Source organism: Grammomys surdaster, unplaced genomic scaffold, assembly GCF_004785775.1.
Source record: "Grammomys surdaster isolate TR1022 unplaced genomic scaffold, NIH_TR_1.0 184, whole genome shotgun sequence".
Classification (NCBI taxonomy): Eukaryota; Metazoa; Chordata; class Mammalia; order Rodentia; family Muridae; genus Grammomys; species Grammomys surdaster.
In genome coordinates, this window is record NW_021604629.1 from 721,019 (window position 1) to 740,836 (window position 19,818).

Below are 19,818 nucleotides of genomic sequence, written 5' to 3' on the forward strand. Positions count from 1 at the left end.
GTGCCATGATCAGATAGGTGTGCTAACACCATCGCTCCTCTGGAAGTTTAGCAATCAGGTTTTCCATAGGACCAAGGTCACAAAGGATCAACCATTCGAAGCTGCTCGGTCCACCAACGCTCATTGCACTCGTGGTGGCACTTTTGGAGGGAAATGAGACATAACAATATTCTTGGACGTGACATAGATAAAGCTTGGACCCAACGAGAATTAACGACCTTTTTGGCAGTTCTTCTGATAGGAAGTAGTTGTTACCTGAAGTGAAGTTTGGTTCAAGACAACAATGTTGACAGATCTCATTGGATGTATGTGTTGTAATCCTCAGTGTTTGGAAGGTGAAAGCAGGCTTGAAAGCTTGAGGCCAATTTGTGCTGCATAGTGAGTTTACAGGTCAGCCTAGCCTTTAAGATTCTGCCTCAGAAGAACAAAACAAACCAACAAAGATAACATTGCTGAGTGTTGCCCCTTTTAATGAGGGAGTTTTCAACCAAGGGTCCCAGAGTCAGAAGTTGTGAGCTTAAATTCCTGCCCCGCTTACCACCTGTACGAATGTGTATGTGAAAGTGGTTTAAACATCCCTTCCCCAGTCAGGAAGCATCGCTGACTTCCCATCCACAGTGTCACAATGAACACTCTCATCTGTAGAGCTTCCCAGCCCCCAAACCCTCAGTCTCATCTCCAGTGCATGGGACATCTAATCTCGGCTCCACCTCAGTGTGCCTCCGGCTTGATTCCTCTCTGCATGCCTTCCCTGTTTCTCTTGCTTAACCTCCTCTGAGCAGGACACTGGCATCTGTGGTTGGCACTTAGTATTTGTTCTCTGAATCTTACTGCTTGTGAAGCCTCAGAGGCTTGCAACTTCCTCCTATGGGTTCCCCCACCGTCATCACAGAGAGACAGGTGCTCCTTGCTTCCTGCTCCTCCCTCCGCACTACCAGGGAAGTCTCCTCCGCTTCAGCATCTCTGCACCTTCCACTCCCAAGCTGGAGCTGTCTGCTGGTGACACCTGTGCATGAGCTGGGCATGTCTCATGCAGGTTCAGATGTCAGAGGAAGGGGATGACAGAATATAAGAATAAGAGGATGCTATTGAGTTTGTTTAGCTTGCTTGGTAAAGTGATGAGCATGAGGACCTGAGTTTCATCTCCATAACAAATATTTAAAACAAACAAAACCAACAACAAAACAATTCCCCCTACCCCCCAGATAGTCCACATGTAGTCCTAGCCCTGTGTGGTAGAGGCAGGTAGATGCCTGGGGCTTGCAGCAAGAGACCTGTTCTAGAGGAAAAAATTAAATAAAAAACATCCAGTAAGGACTATACCCAAGGTTGTCCTCTGTCCTCTGGTCTACACGTGCACATGCAAATGCACATATATGTACACTGCAATTTCTTCTCTCTCATGTCTGGAACTCCCTGACTTTCATTTTTAAATGGACACACAGCCTTTTCTGGATCACAGATCATGTTTAAAGCTCAAAGCTGCAGACATGGAGCCTGCTGGCTCCAGACAGCTGTAGACAGTTGCTGCTGCCCCCAGCCCCCTCTGCATTAGCTTCATCCAGTTTGGAGACTCTGTGCTTGCTCTTTATCTACCACAGCTCTGACATTCTTGCTCTTCTCTCCAGGAGTTACTGCAAGAGCTCAAGCACCTCAAAATCAAAGTGGAGGAGCTGGAGAATGAACGGAACCAGTACGAGTGGGAGCTGAAGGCCACTAAGGTAACTGGCAGTTATGAGGCTCTGGAGGAGGGGGAGGAGTTAGGAGTTCTGCTGTGAGGGGCTTCACTCTCAGGCTTCCCCACAACAGAAGTGTGAAAATGCAAACCGGCCCCACACAGTGGTGCCTAGACTCCAGTAGGCAGCTCTTCTGTACAAAGGTTCCTACGGAGAGCCTGGGAAACTGAAGTGAGAGCTGCTGAGGTTCCCCAGCCCTGCTTCCTCCCCCTGGCAGCATCCTATTGTCCCTGTGGACTTAAGCCAAGGAGATTCTTGGAAGAGTGGGTGAGTGGGCTGGCAGATGAGTGACAGAAACATGGGAGGGTGAGCGTCACTGGTTTGCTGGGGACACCAGCTTAAACTTAGCAGTTCCTGTCATTGTCGATTTTCTAGAAACAACAGTAATAATAATCATGCATTTTTAGATGATAAAGCCTGCTTTATCTTTTCAGCCAAATAATTTTTACTGTATTGGGGAGCTTGCTGTATATAAAATACTGAAAAGAAATTCTTTAGTGAGCTATTCTTTTCTTTTTTTCTTGTAAGTTTCTCCTCATTGAACTGCAGGGGTTAAAAGTAGTGGGTTAAGTGTGTAGGTATTGTGGGGTACTTGTCATCCTAACGTATCTACAGCATATTGAGTCAGGAGGGTCACTTGGATTTGGAGGCTGTCTTACAGACTACATAGTGGGTTCCAGGCCAGCTTGAGCTAAATAGTGTGCTTCTGTCTCAGAAAACAATAGCAGAGCAAAACAAATAAAAATAGCAAAAAAAAATTGATTTAAATATTTTTATCTTCCATGTTATGCCTTAAAAACGTTAAATTAGCTGTCAGCTGAATAATATCAAACATCGCATTAAAATATTGTTATTTTATTATTAGTGTGTATGTGAGTGGGGTGGGTAGAGCAAGGGTGTTTGGGTATGCATGTGCTCTGGCTACCTGTGGAGGTCAGGGTGACTTAGGGAGTGGGTTCTCTTGGGTTGTCAAGTTTGAGTGGCAGGAGCATTTACCTGTCGAGCCATCTTGCCAGCTCAGGAATCCGTTGTTTGAAAAATATATACATTTCAAAATGAATAAAAGATCACAGAATCTCCCAATACAGGGAAGAGACTGTTGGAGCAGAAGAAGGTTCTGGTCACTCTGATCTGCTCACTACATGTTGTGTGGCTCTGTCACGTAGTCATCATACTGTGCCTCTGGCGAGGGACAGAGAGTAGGTAGGACTCAGTAACAAATGGCTTCACTTGGGCCTTAGGAGGAGGAAGGAAACTCTTCAACAACTCTAGGTCCAGTTTCTTCTGGGCTGCTGCACCTTAAGAGAAAAACGCTTCTGCCTTTTGCTATGGTCCTGTAGAGCCATTCACAGGTGACACTTGGTGATGCTTGTGGCATTTCAGTGTTCAGTGTGTGTCCACGTTTTTGTTGTTATTTGTTTTTACTTTATTTTTAACTTACTTTACTTCCTGCTCACTGGCCCCCTTCCTGTCAGGTCACTCCCTCCCCCAATCCTTGCCCCTTTCCCCTTTTGTAAGTCTAATTCTAGGGGCCTGACAAGCCCTGCTGGCTTCTGCCATTCACTGCCTGCCTGTGGTGCATAATTACACATGTAGGCAAAACATGTATGTTTATGTATGAACTCATAAAATAATTTTAAATTTGTTTTTTTAAAGAAATAAAGGAATAAAAATCACCCAGATCACCCAGCCGTTACCACAAACATTTCCTCCCTACCAGGTGTGTTTATTTATGGGCCCTCCCTCCTCTTTTCTCTCCATTTTTTCCTCACTTTCTGGTGATGATTTATACAAAAGTATATATTGTGCTTTTTTTAATCCATTTGAAAATTGATGATTTCTTGATAAAAGAGAAGTGCTGCACATGGTGTTAGTATTTATGTAACCATATTCCCGTGTATAAACATAACATACTTAACCATTTTACAGATGACAAAATGGAGGCTTAGAGAGAGCAAATAACTCACACTCTTACCACCAGGCAGGCCTGGCCTGACATGTACTATTATTGTCTGAGCACAGAGCCTTTGTGTGTTGGGCTTTGTTGTCACCAATTTAACAGCCTTGTTTTTTCCAATAGCTCAAAACTTTCCACTACGGTATGCACTCCTGCCAGTCCAGCCCCGGTGAAACCTTTGAAGTTGCACACATCACTCTTTGTTATAAAACCAAGAAGTTCTTTTTAAGCCACCCAAGCTTCCTGCCTTGGCATGTGGACTCATAAGATGCTAAGGTGTCTTTAATAATTACCAGGTGTGAAACACCTCCTGCCAGAACCCACCCGGCCCTTTGCACACTTCTCTTTTTTAAGTCAGAGAATAGTGCAGTGGGTGGGTTTGATGCCAATTTTTCCACTAAGGAACACAAGACTTCCCGTGGCCCAGGTGAGGTTTGGATTTCCCCTTTCTGTGATGTCCTGTTCCTTCCTGAAGTGGCAGCTTCCCAAACTGAAATCCTATCTGTTTATAAGCTGTTGAGTTTTCTGTGTAAGCCTCCTCAGTCCCTAAAAGTGGCTAATCCTCACTGCAAGCAGCAGTAGGGTCTGTGCCTTGACCTTAGTAAGACTCAGCCCTGTTGGAATACAGATGTTTTCCTGCCCTGCAGGGACCCAGAGCACCCATCTCTGCCACACTGCCATGCTTCTGATTGTCATGGATCTCTGGCAGTAGAGGTGTTTTTTTTTTTGTTTTGTTTTTTGTTTTTTGTTTTTTTAAATGGCTGAGAGAGCCGATGCTTTCTTTCATGGTTCTGGATGGGGGTATCCATCTACCTGTGGGCCAGGTAGCCTTCTAAGCATAGCAGAGAACCTGTAGTTTTTCCTTGTTCTATGGCTATTTCAGAGTAAAAATTGAGTCAAATCACTTGGACTATGGGATTTGTGGCAAAGGGTCATATTTTGGATACTTGGTCCCCAGTTGTTGTTACTGTTTGGAATGAATTATGTGTTGCCTTTCTAGAAGAGATGTGTCACCAGGTGGTGGGCTTTAAGGTTTTGAAAGCCTATGCCATTCCTAGTTATCTCTCTATGCCTTATTCTTATGGATATGATATAAGCTCTCAGCTACTGCTTCAGAGGCATACCTGTCTGTCTGTCTCTCTGCCATAATGCTTTCCATATTGTCTGTCTCCATAATGCTCTCTGCCATCATGGTCATGGATTCAGCCTTTGAAACTAAGCCCCTTATAAACTTTGTTCTGTAGGTTGCTTTGGTCATACTGTCTTATCACAACAATAGAAAAGTAATTAAGACAGGATCCATAGTACATCAGTGGCCTTGTATAGAGGCCAGCCTCAAGGAGAAGAGACCCTGGTTGCCAGGTGCTATACTCTGACTTAGTAGGCCCACTTCACTGAAGTCTGTGTATGAGGCTGGCAGGTAAGTATAACATTGGATTTCTAACAGAGACCATACTCTCCACACTAAAGAACCACAGGCAAGGAGCCATGGAAAAAAAAATGAGAGGATTTATCTCCGAAGAATATTCTGACTCTGGTGGAAATGAGATGCATTTGGGTTGAGAATCCTAAGGCTAGAATTGTCAGAAGCCATTGGTACCATTATCTATAAGCCAGTGGCCACGAAGGTCCCAAATGATACATGGTCCATCATGGGTGCCCATCTCAGTTAGCTGGATAGAAAAGCCAGACTTTGCTCTCTTGATTCTGGGTATATCCCAGAGCAGAGGAATGTGCTCCATAGGGAGCTTTGCAGTAAAGAAATCTGACCTTGCACCTCCTGTTTTCCTTTATATCTCTGTCCCATTTGGAGGATGTGAGGGAGGGTTTATTCAGAACCATTGAGAAGGCTAAGAAATACCAAGTCTCTTAAGAGTGGCCTTCATCCATCCTATTAACCTGGTAGCTTGCAGCCTGGAGTCCCTGGAGCTCTCCACTGGAGGAGCAGGCTGGGAGGGTGGATGGAGTTCTGCATGAGAGCAGACTAGGTGAGTGGGTAAAGCTCTGCATTGGAGCAGCAGGCTGGCTGATGATGTCCTGTGATGAAGCAGAGAGACTGAGGTATGATGCTCTACATTGGAGCAGGCAGGCTGGGTGGGCGGCATTCTGCATTGAAGTACATGTCAGAGGTTGGCATCTGTTATGTTTTTAATGACCACCTCTTCCCTTTCTCATGGGCTCATATATTTGAATGTCTAGCTCCTAGTTGGCAGACTATTTAGAAAAGGATTAGGAGGTATGGCTCTGTTGGAGGAGGTATGTCACTGAGGATAGGCTTTACATTTTCAAAAGCCCATGCCAGGCCTAGTCTCTCTCTCTCTCTTCCTCTGCCCATTGCCTGTGGGTCAGGATGTGAAGCTCTCAGTGATTGTTCCAGCACCCGCCATGATGATAATGGATTAACCTTCTCAAACTATAAGCAAGCCCCCAATTAAATGCTTTTTTAAAAATAAGAGTTGCCTTGGTCATGATGTCTCTTCCTTGTAATAGAACAGTATCTAAAACAGCATTTTTTGAAAATAGTGAGAATAGTGGCTGCAGGGTGCTCAGTGAAATAATACCACGCAAAGCCTGGCAGGCAGAAGGGTCACCAATAGGACTAGTACTCATTTGGTTCCTTGCTGCAGTTCATCTATTGGCTTGGGCCCCACATTATACTCTGATGACCAGAGTTAGAGTATGACTAGGTTCCTACATGGCAAGCAGTGGGTGGGGTGGATGCCTTTGCTGTGTGTTCTACTGCTCAGAGCTTAGTTCTAAACCTTTTCCTTGTTTGACGTTCAGAAGGGAGCTTTTTCCTAAGGTAAGGAATAGGGTGGAATGAACTGTTACTATGATTGCAATATTTACTGGGCCTCTCATATGTTCTATGAGAGTCACTCATAATGGTTATATTATACAGTTTTCCCACAGGCCATGAAGTAGAAGCTATTGAGCCAAGACTCAGAAAGGCTCAAGTACTTGTCCAAGGTCATACAACTGGGACATGAGAGATTCTAGATTTGTTTGGCTACAAAAGGCGTTTTGGAGATAGAAGGAGCTCTGATTTTCTAATGAGTCTGGAAAGCATGGATAACCATGCGTAGTGCTGTGATGAAATGTAACCTATTGTGCATAGTGAAGATGTGGGAACTACCCAGTGTCAATGCCAGTGTGTGTGTGTGTGTGTGTGTACATGTATGAATGTGTGCGCAGTGTGCTTATGTGCTTTCCTTTAAGAAAAGTATATGTCTTTGACACACTCTAAAGCTTGAATGTATGCACATGGGCAAGCATGCAACTGTGCCTGGAGGTTGGGCAAAAGCATGAACTGTACAAATGGAGAGTATCTAAGGAGAATGTGTATCTTGGGAGAGGAAAGACCACGTGCAAAATTAATAGTCCAACTTGTGCAGCAGGGACAGAGCCTTCCCATTGTATACAGTCCCAGCTCTTCTGGCCCCAGTTTTACCCAGGTTTTACAGAGCAGAGAAGAGAAAGAGCTTGGTCAGATAAGGGGATGCAGGAGCAAGGTGATGGATGGCAGGCGAGTGAGTTCCTTCTCCAGCGTTCCCCCCAGTGGGGAGGGCAGTTATCCACTCTTAGTCCTTGCCCTTGTCCTTCACTCCCCCGTCTCTTGGGGCCCAGTGGACTCTGGATTATGACATGAGGTGTTTTGTGATGAGCTGGAAGTCTCTCTGACCTGAAAGGGATTCTCTGTTGCTTCTTCAGGCTGAGGTAGCCCAGCTACAAGAACAGGTGGCCCTAAAGGATGCAGAAATTGAGCGTCTTCACAGCCAACTCTCCCGGAGTGCAGCTCTTCACAGTGATCATGCAGAGCGAGGTAACTAGATTGATTATAAGTGGGCATGTATCTGTGAATGAGTATGTGTGTCCTGGCATGTCTGGGTGTGAATAATGTACACATACATGTATCGGTGAGTGTGAGCATGCACTTATATGTACGGTGTGCTTGCCTGTGAAGCTGAGTTCTATTGTGGGATCTTTGTCACGCCCCTCCCTTACCTAGAACATTCAGCTCTGAAGGCTTTTCTCACAACATTGATTGAAGCTCTTTGCAGCCCCCTCTGGAGCTTTTTTTTCTCCTAAAAGCAACCTTACTTCATTGGATTGAAAGGCCTTGCTTCTGTATTACCACCCAAAGAGGAGACTTAGCAGTTCATCCTGCCTGACATTTGTACAAGGCCCTGAGGTTACAGAAGCAAACCAATTCCTCATCATCCTTAGAGCACCACTTAAATGTCATTTCTCAGGAAGCTCTTCCTGACTACTCGGCCTCAAGTCTTAAATTCAGCAGCCCCGTGTTCCCAGCATAGCTCATACTGTTGTTTAGTTGTGCTATAGTTTGGGAGGTCTTGAGGTCAGCCTACTCTGACTCAGGATTTTATCTTTGTTTAAAAGCACCTCAGAGTCTAGCATAATATTTGGCTCACCCTAAAACTGAGTCATTAAATAAGTGAAGTGATACTGGATGCTCCCTGGGGAGTTCAAGTCTTGCCGCTTAAAAACAGAAGAAACCCTCAAGTATTCTCCTTAACATACGTAGTATGTTTGTGACAATTCTCCAAGGATATGGAAAGATCACACATGCCCATGCTCCTCTACTTGCCACTTGGATACTGAGCAGTGTCAGTCCTATGGGTTGCTGCTAGTGTGTCGCCTCATCCTGGCCTCAGTGTCCCCTAGTTTGCTTCCCCAGCTGGAGTGAGAACATTCTCAGGTTATCAGGCTTGACAGCCCCTGCCTTTACTCATGGCGCCATCTTTCTGTTCCTTCCCTCCTTAATTTTCTTTTCTTTTGGTTTTGGATTGAGCTCAAGGTTTTGTCCATAGAAGACATATTACTGTGCCACTAAACTGTATCTCTAGCCTTTAAATTTTTTTTATTTTGAGATACTAAATTGCCCAGACAGGGCTTGCACCTTGTATCTCGTACCTCAGCCTGGGAAGAACTATGATTATAGGCTTATATCTCCATGCTCATATATAAACATTTATTTAATCAGATTTGAAATTAAACCAACTACCAAACCTTTGTATGATGCCCAGTCTCCATTTATCAGCCATAAATTGTTTGGGGTTTTCTTTTCTAAAAATTTCCTCTGCTTCTAGTTTTTCTGACTGCATGATCTTCCCTCAAACTAGTCAGGAGCCTAGGCATCTGATTATAATATATATGATATTCATACATAGAATATGAATATTTATATTCTTAGAAAATGCTATTTATGAAAGATTTTTTTATTCTTTTCTGTCAGCTTTGAGTAAATGATATTTTTATTTTGCCCCTAGATACAAAGAAAAGACAAAACACTAGGTTATTCATAATGGACCCAACAAATGTCTAATGAGACCCACTGTGCCACATACCATCCTGGGCTCTTTGGGCAAATAAAAAGGAGCCACATCCACATGTCAAAGGCCATCAGCATATGTGAATAGCTGTCAGTATTTGTACAAGTAATTCGCTCTATACCTCAATTCTTTTAGATCAAGAAATCCACCGTCTGAAAATGGGGATGGAAACACTGCTGGTTGCCAATGAGGATAAGGTGAGACAGTTGCCATGGCACCTTGTCCTTTCTTTGCAGGTGCCTCTAACTTTTTGGTCCCTTCTGGTCTCTGCTCTATTAGTGCTATGCTGTCACTGACAAGATATGTTAAGACAACAGCTTTTGACACTAGAGACTCAACTTCAGTACTTGTGTATGATGCCTGAGTTTCACTTAAACTGAACCTTCAAAGGCGGCTTAGAGCCCTGTCTGTTCATGATGGTGTGCTGAAAATCCTCTGTGCTCAATCATGTCACAACTGTTAGCAAGCTCAGCAACAGCCCCCATGTGTGCAGTTTGCCTCTCATGGTAGACTTATCATAGGGACACTTTTAGCAGCATGCAGTGCTTCAGTTTACCCTGCTACCATATCGCATCCGGTTCCTGCATAATCATAAAATAGCTGCATCCACACACAGAAAAATACCTAGTTAGTGTAAACAGCATCTCTGAGAATCACAGCCCCACATTATCAGCAGAAGAAAAAGACTCAAAAATGGTTGGATACCTTTGCACAGGATCAGGTGACCAGTGTATAGCCGAGCTAAGATTTCAAACCTGTGTGTTTGGGGATCTATGTGACTTAAGGCCCCAGACTGTAACCTTGAAAGAATGGATCCCTTCTAGGAACATCCTTTGTTATGTAAAGTACTTCAGATTCTGTGGAGATGGGTGAAGAGATGGGAAATGTCTATGTGTGTAGTTCCAGAGAGTGACACAGCAATGAGAGGCACACTGATCAAGACTGTTTCCAGAGAGTATGAGGCAGAGAGGTATAGTCCTGCCAGCACATAGGCCTCTTCAGGGGTGTTAGTGAGTGTTGACCCACACCTTCAGATAGGACCATAAGGGTCAGAGGCTGCCTGTGAGGCAGACCACCGGGGCCCAGTGGACTCTGACTCTCTTTGGGGTCTTTAGCACTCTTATATGGGATTTTCCTCACTCTGCTCCAGATGAAGTTGACTAGAGACCAGTAGTGGTGTTAATCTTGTTCTGCTCTTATACCATGGCAGGACCGTCGGATAGAGGAGCTGACAGGACTGCTGAACCAGTACCTAAGGGTAAAGGAGATTGTGATGGCAACTCAGGGTAAGAGAAGGGGGAACCCCCCATTTCCCCTGAAAGATACTTTGTTTACTATGTCAGAAGTAGGAACAATTCTGCTGTCAGGGCCTTTGCCCTCTGGTTGGAGTTGTATTAGAGAACGAATTTATATGTAGGTGGTGCAAATGTCGATTTCTGGAAATTTCATCAATGTGGTACTTAGGTCTGAACTTCTAGGGACCACCCATTTGGTCTTTAGCTCTTGGGAATCCTTCTCATTAGAGGGTCTCCAATCTGTCTTCTTAGGATCCCCCTTAAAGGCAGTAAGAGGAGTCATATTGGGTCAGTCAGAGCCCTCCTGGGCTTCAGAGCTTCTCATAGGATTTGTAGTTCCCTACAGATGCAGAAGGCACATAGGGGACTTCCATGAGTCACCAGGTGGCCAGGTTGCCATAGAAAGCCAGTGTTTCATGTTTACCACCTAGACCAGTGCAGTGAGCAAGCACCTTATGTTCATATGAGCACAGTGGTGCTCGTGTGGCTGATTCATTGGACCTGGCTCCCATTGCTGATCCTGCAAGAGCAGTTAGTTTTTCACAGGAGGGTTGTTTGAAGGATACCTGCTTCTGGCTGAGCTACTGACTCTGTTTGGAAACAAACCTTGTCTTTGCTGGGATAGGAACTGACTGGTCACTGCCCAAGGCACCTGCCAGGCCCCACACAAGTGATGCAGCCTGTTTTCTCTAATTCCTTGTGATGTTGGGCCAAATCCCTCATGGGACCTGATTGCCACAGGCCAATAAATAAGAACTTGGAAGGAAGAAGTGGCTTACCTCTCTGTTTTAGGGATAAACTGTGACCTTAAAGTGACTCTGGTGGCAACCCTCGATTGGAGGCCCTGAAGAATTTTCCCATTCCCACTATTAATGTCTCTTTATGTCGTCATTACTTTTCTTGTTGCTCTCATCAGATACATGACAAGAAGCAACATAAGGGAGGAAAAAATGATTTTGGCTCACAGTTTGAAGCGAGGGTGCCATGGCAGCAGGAATGTGTAGCAAGGACTCCTTGCATTCTGGTTGGCCAGGAAGTGGGAAGACTGATCAGAAATGGGCCCAACAAACCCCTGTGGATCACCTTAGCCCAGTAGTCTACCTCCTCCAATGAGGTTCCACCTCTGAAAAGTCTCACAGGTTCCCAAAATGGCAATCCTAGCTGAGAACCAAACATATGAGCCTATGACAAACATTCTATACTCAAACCATAACACTGTAAATATGTCTTAGTCGTTCCTGTTTTTGAGACAGGGTGAAATCAATCCCCCAAGCTGAAGCAATCCTCCTTGATATTTGTTAATACAGAACAGACACCGTTAGGGTTCCATGGTATGAGATTTTTAAGCAGGTCTCACAGTAGTGATTTAATAGTCTCACCAATGCTTTACTATTTCCAGGGCCTTCAGAAAGAAACCTCTCCATCAATGAAGATGAAATAGAGGGAAGCTTCCGGAAATGGAACACGACAAATAAAAGCCCAGAGGAAGTACTGAAGCAAGAGGTACTGCACTTTCCACGTTGTAGGGTTCAGTTGGCATCGGAGAGCTTGCCTTGATATAGAGAGACATCCAACTGACACCTATCCGTTAACTGATGAATAGTTCAGTCCAGGGGATAGTCCTTAAGCTTTGGTAAGAAGGTTCAGGGAGCAAATACCTAGGCTCAAGCCTGAGCTCTGGCTAGGGACTACATGGTGGCCACTGGAACTCTGAAGGGCAGGAATTTTCCTCTTTAATTGGTTTTCTGTTTATATTTCCTCTCTGATGTGAAGCACAGAACAAGAATGATGTTTGTTTTATTTACCAAGGCTTCCCCGGGCTCTGCAGTCAGGACTTCTACCTAGTAGACTTCCACATATTTGCTAAAGAGTGAGTCTATCTTGACCATGTAGAGGCCCTGGCATCTTCCATGGCAGTGCATTCCTGCCTCACACATGCCTCTGTCAGCCCCTCTAACCAGCACATGGATTTTCTTCTTTTTGCTCTAAAATCTGACTCCACTGTATCACTCTCTGGAATGTGGTTAAACACAGATGAACAGACACATTCTTAGACAGATCCCTTAATGGGGTGGGGGCTGGAGCAGGGCCAGAAGGTTCATGAGATCTAGAAAGTTCAAACTAAAACTGATTATTTAATCATTTTGAAGAACTTAATCTTTTTATTGATTATTTTATTTACATGTCAAATATTGTCCCCCTTCTCAGTCTCCCCTCTGCAAACCCCCATCCCATCCCCTTTCCTCATTGTCTCTAAGAGGGTGTTCCCCTACCCATCCATTCCTGCTTCACCCCTTTAGCATCCCCCTTCGCTGGGGCAACAAGCCTCTATAGGACCAAGCATCTCCCTTCCCACTGATGCCAGATGAGGCAGTTCTCTGTTTCATATATAGTGGGAGCTATGGACCCATCCATGTATACTCTGGTTGGTGACTTAGTCCCTGGGAGCTCTGAGGGGTCCGGTTAGTTGATATTATTGTTCTTCCTATGGGGTTGCAGTCTCTTTCAGTGAAGTACTTAATCTTTAACAAAGGAGCAAATGGCATCCAGTACCTCGTCCCTATTATTGACTCAAAGAAAGCCCATTAGATTGCTGGTAGTTATATCTGAGCAGTAATTAGGACTTGCACAGTTTGTCTAAGTCACTCTGCAGGTAGATGGCAGATAAATAGCAGAACAGGACTTGAACCCAGGTCTGTTGGAACAGCAAGCTCAGGTTCTTAATACCTGTGCTATGAGGCTAGAGATTTTCCTAGAACAAACTAGAGAGGCCTGGGGCTTGAGGGAAAAGACAGGGTTCTACTGTAAGTGCTGTAATAAAGACAACTCTGTCCTGTCATCCTCATTGTCTCAGACAGGCAGGTGGCATAACTCCTCTGTCCCTGCTTATTAATCTGCCTCCTGGTGTGGGTTTGCTTAATTTCTAATATAGGGTTGGCAGGTAATAGATGGTGTGGATGCTTGCTGAGTGACTGTCTCTAGGGTCTTCACAGTGATTCACAGAATTTGACTCTGGCTCACTTAAGCTGAAAGGAAGTGTTTTGGATAGTGTGGGCTAGTGACCCTCTGAATGAGAGAAGATGAGACAAGCCATGAAAAGGATAGAGGGCATGGCATCCTCTCAGTCTTGGTAGTCTGGTGCTGGGACCTGGACTTATGTCTAAGGTCTAGGGCTCAGGGACAAAGGGCGGTTTGATCCTGGAGGTTTATATGCCCATTGTCTCTCAGAACTGGATGTATTACTTGATGAGCATTTCTTGAAAGAACAAAGCATCCATATGAGTACACCCACATGGCTGTAGCCAGGGGCAGAAATGTTCTTAGAGGAGTCATTAAGGGAAAAGTCATCAAGGGAAAGCCCTCCATGGCTGCTCTTCTGTTTGTGAAACAGATATCATCACGATGCAGCTCTCCCACTCCAGGACCACCTCCTTTGCCACAGAAATCGTTGGAGACCAGGTAGGAGAACTGAACTCTCTCTGGGGTTCACAAGGTAGATGGTGACTGGGCAGGTGTGATGTGTATAGCCACAGGGCTCTGGGCACAGGGTTAAGCCAACCTCTCCTGGGTACTGAGGAATTTCCTCTGTCATAGGCTGAGAGCCCCTGACATTGAAGAAAGACCTAGCCAGGGAACTTCTTGGCTATAATCCCTTCATTTCCTCTGTGGCCACTGGTAGCATTGCCCCTTTCTGTGCATTTGATGTCCTCAGAAGAATAGACCCTATGAAGACACAGGTCCCCTGAGCTGACTGCTCCGGATAGGTAGAGAAGGGTTGGAGGATCCTAGGCCATGATTGAAGCTATAGCTGGTGGATGTGCTTGCCTCCTATCACAGAAGGGGCTTGCAGCTTTCTACCCAGATTACTTTTGGATTTAAAGGCTAGGTGGCCCAAGTACTTTTCCTCTGCCCTGAGTCTGTGGACACTGGGCTTCCTCAGGGAAACCCAGTGGTCATCTCTTATTAGTACCACTGTTGGGCCAGGCTTGCCCCAAGGTCTTACCTTATACATGGGTTACCTCCTATAAGGTGATTTCTCTCTGACCTTTACTCCAGGCTGTTGGTTAAGCATCTAACAAGCCCTGTTTATGAATGACACCAAGGAACCCTTTTCATGATCACTAAGATTCCTTTCTTTGTTTATCCAGGGCTCAGAAGAAACTCTCCTGTAGTCTAGAAGACTTGAGACGTGAATCTGGGGATAAGGTTAGCTCATCAATTGGCTGTGCCAATTACTCAGTTACTCCTTTAGGCCCAGCATAGTGCTGGGATGGGCTGGTGGGTGCATGCAGGTTTTAGGAAATCATAAAAGCAGGAACAGCAAGGTCAGAGCCATATGCCAAGAAGATCATGGACTATGGCCTCATCTCCTTAGTGTTACCTGGGATCATTGCCGGGATTCTGAATGAAGGAGTAATGTAGGTAAAGGGGGTGATGTCAGGAGTACAGTCTGGGATATATAGAAGATTAGAGAGGTAGCTTAAAACAAAAGTCTGGAAAGATCTGAGGAGGGCTTTGTGGTCCCTTGTGTGAGGATGGGCTTGACCATGTGACTGGACCCAGGGCAGGGTTGGAGGGGACAATGGAAGGCTTTGAGTTTAGCAATGACTAAACACAGGGTTGCCCTGATGGAGCCTCTGGTGAGCCATACTTTATACTGTCCCCTGATTTCTATCAGAGTGACGAGGTAGAGATCCACAGAAGTTGAGAGTTGGCTGGACTAAATGCCCAGGCATGTGCCACTTGCTCCACTGGTCAGAGTGCTGGAAACTGCCCAGGATACTGTTCATGGCTAGACAGTGGCCTCTTTCTTACTGTGGGTGATGATCGTCTGATATGAAAGAGCGAGGCAGAATTCTTACGTCTCAGTGTGCCAGATATAAGCAGGGAGGTGGCTCTGAGCTGCTGATTGTGACTAACATAGCTCTCCTTTTCTCCCCATGTTTGAATCCTTCTTGTCACTCCATAGTGTGTCGATGGGAACCAGCTGTCCCCGGTGGGAGAGCCCAAGGTACATTCATTTGTGTCTTTATCATGTGTCCTTGGTTGTGATGTTTGCTAGAGTATTTTAGCAAGGAATAGCTTTTGTAGCTTTAAAATATGTTAACTGTAAGAGTTAAGAAGGAATGAGGAAAGAGGACATATCATTTTTGTGTGGTCCATATGTACGATGCGCTTTCTCTTCATTATACATGGTGTACCATTTATCATTATCACTCTGCTCTGTAGGCTCAGAGAAACTAATCTCTAACGAAGAAGGATAGGCTTAGTTATAGGGTAGAAGGTGTGGTAATTTCTACACAGCAACACTCCTCTTCTGTGCTGAGATGCCATGGTTAAAAACACAGGTGTGTATTCAGTCTATCTTCAGTGAACAAATCATGATATTAAAAACTCCATTACAACTCATTTTCTCCTGGAATCCTGCAGTGGCAGCTGATTACAGTCCTAGGCCGGAAGACCAATATTGAGCTCATGGTAAACTGAAGCTTTGTATAATTAGTGTCAGCTCCACCCAGCTACCATTGTAAGGGGAATGTACAATGTATGGCCCTTGTGTCCTCTGCCTTCCAAAGGAGACATGGTGCTTCACTACATGTGGCCTGAGAAGGCTGTTTGTATTTTCATACCATTATGGTAGAGTGGGGCATTTCTGCTCTTCTAACTCTTTGTGGAAGAAAGACACCATGAGTATTCTCCTATCAGGAAGTATCAGAAAAAGGGTTCTCTTTGCTTTTGTGTTTATGGCAGTCAGTGCTGTGACTAGCCAGACATTCCTCAGGCCATGGGGATTGTTAAGAAAACATCTTCTGCCTGCTCTTTTATCTGTTGTGTTTTGTGGCCCCCTGGGAAAGCTCTGGGGCCCAGCCATCATTCTTCTAGCTTCAGCTTGAGAGAAGCCATTCATACTTGTCTCTAAGTAACATGTAAGCGGCCAGCTACTCCCATGGGCATGCTGCTGGTTCTTCATCCATGCTTTAAGACTCCATGTTGCTTACCGTGGAGGGTGAGTGATACAGGCCTGCTTATAAAGTACACATTCTAGGTTGAATTGAGTCCTCCCACACCTTTGATCATAATTACAATCTTATGAAGCTGGCTTAGCTCAACATGACCACCTCTTCCCTCCACACACACCCTATCTCATCCCAGTACCATTCCACAGGTACAGTAGTTTTTCCACAGCATCTCCTTCCTGTGGTACCTGGGCTTAAACTAAAGCTTTTTATGGCTGAGTGTTCCTTGTGTTCTGACTGCTAGCCATTGTCCCCTGAGTTTCTCAGACTGTGGACTTGGTCTTCTGTAGAATGAGTCAATCTCTCCCATTCCCAGTGCCCTAGAATCAAGTCCCTCCAGCTCTCTGTAAGTGCTTTCTTCTCAGAGCTGTACATTGTCTTCCCCTGTAATAGGGTCAGCAGCCTTCACACCACTCATTTCTCAGTGGATTCTTTAAATTGTGCCCTGGGACAGATGGACATGATATTCTAGATGCAGCCTGTGGTGTGCTTTTCTGTATCTAGGGTCTGTTCTTCTTGATTGCTGTCCTCCTTGGACATGGCCTGTTATGTTTCCTATACTTCTGTTTGTTTGCTGAGAGCTGTTTGCTGGGCTCTGTACATATTATTTCTCAGCTAGCCCAGGGTAGGAATTGTTATTAACCTGTTAGAAATGATCAAACAGGGTTTGAGTGGTTACACAGAAAGGGCTTTCCCTGAGGCATTCTAGTCGGAAGCTTAGCCCTCTCTGAGCTAGTAGGATACCCTTTTGTTCTGACTTAGAGCAGCTGGGTGATAGGTTTTGCCTTGCTCTTTGGCTCTCCACATCTGGGATTATTCTAAAGGCTAGGGAACAATTGGTGTCAGGTATTCCTTCCTCCCTCTTGTCCTGCCTTGACATCCCATGTCTTTCTCCACAGTGAGTCATTCCCTCAGCTTTGCTTCTTGGCTGAAGCAGAGCTCAGAGAGCCCACTCCATTGCCCTGTGTTCCTTACTGGTCTGGGCCTTCAATCATCCTTGGGTTAGGGCATATTCAGTCTATACCTAAGCTCTTGAGAGACCTCTCTGGGTGGTCATGGTTAGAGTCTGTTGTCCTGGCCTTATACTGGGGGAAATCTTTTGTGATGCCTCAAAAAAAAAAAAACCGCAATGAGAGTCCTTCTCCACTTTGTATTTCTTATGGAAGATGGAATTTGGTGTCTGGTTCTTTGGGTCTCTAAACTTAAAACAAAACCGTGCTATTTTTTTGTGTTTATGTGAGCACACGTATCAGAGGTCTACTTAAGGTGCTCATTTTTCATTTTCTTCCTCTCTAAAGGACCTTTGTTGTTGCCTCTGCAGCTGTTCTCCTCACTGCAGGCTGGCTGACGTCACAATGGACTGACCTTACTGTAGGCTAGCTGAGCTCATTGCAGGCTAATTGGTTTCTTACAGGCTAGGTGACCTCACCAGAGGCTAGATGACCTCACTGTGCACTAAATGACCTCATCACAGGCTTGATGACATCAACATAGCTATCTAGCCTTACTGTGGGCTCGCTGATCTCACTACGGGATAGCTGACCTCACTGCAGACTAGCTGAACTCACTGTGGCTTGCTGAGCTTCCTGTGGGTTAGATGACCGTCAGGCTTCTGGGTGATTCTTCTGTTGATTCATCTCATCATAGGAGTGCTGGGCTTATAGATGTATGCCATCACATCTGGCTTTTTAGTGGGTTCCAGGACTTGAACTTGGGTCATTAGACTTGGGTAGCTAGGGCCTTTATCTGCAGAGCCATCTCTCCAGCCCACAAATCTCTTAACTGTTTGAACTACTCTTTTTCCCATGGTCTGAGGTATGACTGAGTATTAGAATAATCCAAGACGCTTGTTAAAAATACCTGAAGTGGGTTCATTTTCAGAGGGGCTGATTCACAGGCCCGGGGAGGAGCCCATTAGTTGGTGTTGTTTTCATAGTGCCTTGGGTGAGTGTGAAGCAACTGCCAGTGGATGAGGTAGCACTGGGAAGCTGCTAGGCTGGTTCACATGTCTGATCATGTCTGACCTCTCTGCCCTGCGGGTCAGCACAAGCTTGAAGATGTCATAGTCTTCATCTCTGGACATTCTGGCATGTCAACTCATGGACCAGATTTCTTTAACACTCTCATTTCTCTCCAGATTTCTCATTTCTAAGTTCATATGTGGAGGCTCTTGTCAATGAGTAGTGAGTGAATGAACTGAATTTCAAACAGCTCCTAGGATATGGAAGGAAACTGAATTCAGAAATGCACTGCACACTTGACTTTCAGTGAATGAAGCTTCAAAAGGTGTCTTGGTCTTGGCAGCCATCCAGCCTCCTTCTGACTTTCCAGTTTTAAAATAGGTTCTGCTTCTCATATTACTCTTCTTCTGTGACCAATTAAGTGATCCATGGTTCAGTCTCTTGGTGATGTTGTCTTATTTTCTTTTTATGCTCACACTTGCAATGCGTTCTATATGCTTTCCTCAGGTTTGTAGTTTTAGTGATCTTTATATACTTCTTAGCAAAATAAGTGCTAGTCTTTCTCCTTAAAATTAGCTGGTTTCATTGGGATTGCTTTTTAGCTAGGATCTAGCCACGGTGCTTGTTGCATCTAAGTGGTACCTCAAAGAGATTGGTTCTAAGTTCCTATAGACCCTAATATAACTGCTGTAGCATGGCTGTGCTCATGGCTGAGCCCTTGCAGAGATCTGCCTTGGTCTGGTCTGAGGAAGGATCTTACTTAGCAAAAAGTCTCTTTTGTGACCACAGGAAAGCAAATATTGGGAGATCAGAGAACCTCGGCCATACTCCTCTTGCTCTCCTTCCCCTTGGGAACAACCAAAATGCTAGCCAGTAAACTGTGGCTTGTGTTTTTGAAGAACCTGAGGAGAATTTATGACTGTGAATTCACTGAACCTCTAACTAACATGAGACATAGGGCACAGGGCTCTTTTTTTTTTTTTTTTAAGAGCAGTCATCTCTGGATTTGGGCTTGATGCTGTCTCTGTGTCACTGTGTGGATAAATCTTTACCTTTCTCCTAGACCAGGAGAGAAGATCTTTGAATCAACCTAAGTGAAAAGTGACTCTTAAAGAAAGGGTTTATGCACACAAGGATTTCCTAACTGGTTTGCGCTAAAGTCTGAAGATTCATTGGGCACCTCTCCCTCTCTCTCTTTCCAATAGGATAGCTCTTTCCTAGCAGAACAGAAATACCCCACATTACCTGGGAAGCTTTCAGGAGCCACACCCAATGGAGAAGCTACCAAATCTCCTCCCACTGCTTCCCTCCAGCCTGACTCTTCAGGGAGCAGCCAGCCAAAGCTGAGTGAGTATCCAGCTCTTGGGTTGGCTTCAGGAACAGTGTCCTTAACATTCACAGTCAAGCCCACAATTAAGAATAGTGGGGATTGTTTTTTGGCAAGTTCTGTCCCAGAGTAGCCCTGCTTTTAAAGATTCCCTGTCTGGATAAGCTGTTC

At 45.0% G+C, this 19,818-nt stretch overlaps 1 protein-coding gene across 5 annotated transcripts in view; it reads left to right on the top strand.

The window, feature by feature from the left end:
- Ppfibp2 (PPFIA binding protein 2) overlaps nt 1-19,818 on the top strand; it is a 148,927-nt gene that overhangs the window by 112,833 nt on the left and 16,276 nt on the right. For all 5 annotated transcript variants that reach the window (XM_028768000.1, XM_028768003.1, XM_028767999.1 and 2 more), the window contains 9 exons: nt 1,629-1,721; nt 7,405-7,516; nt 9,183-9,244; nt 10,258-10,333; nt 11,742-11,845; nt 13,734-13,801; nt 14,491-14,548; nt 15,312-15,353; nt 19,526-19,667. In XM_028768000.1, the coding sequence (XP_028623833.1) occupies nt 1,629-1,721; nt 7,405-7,516; nt 9,183-9,244; nt 10,258-10,333; nt 11,742-11,845; nt 13,734-13,801; nt 14,491-14,548; nt 15,312-15,353; nt 19,526-19,667 (757 nt within the window). The remainder of the gene's footprint in view (nt 1-1,628; nt 1,722-7,404; nt 7,517-9,182; nt 9,245-10,257; nt 10,334-11,741; nt 11,846-13,733; nt 13,802-14,490; nt 14,549-15,311; nt 15,354-19,525; nt 19,668-19,818) is intronic.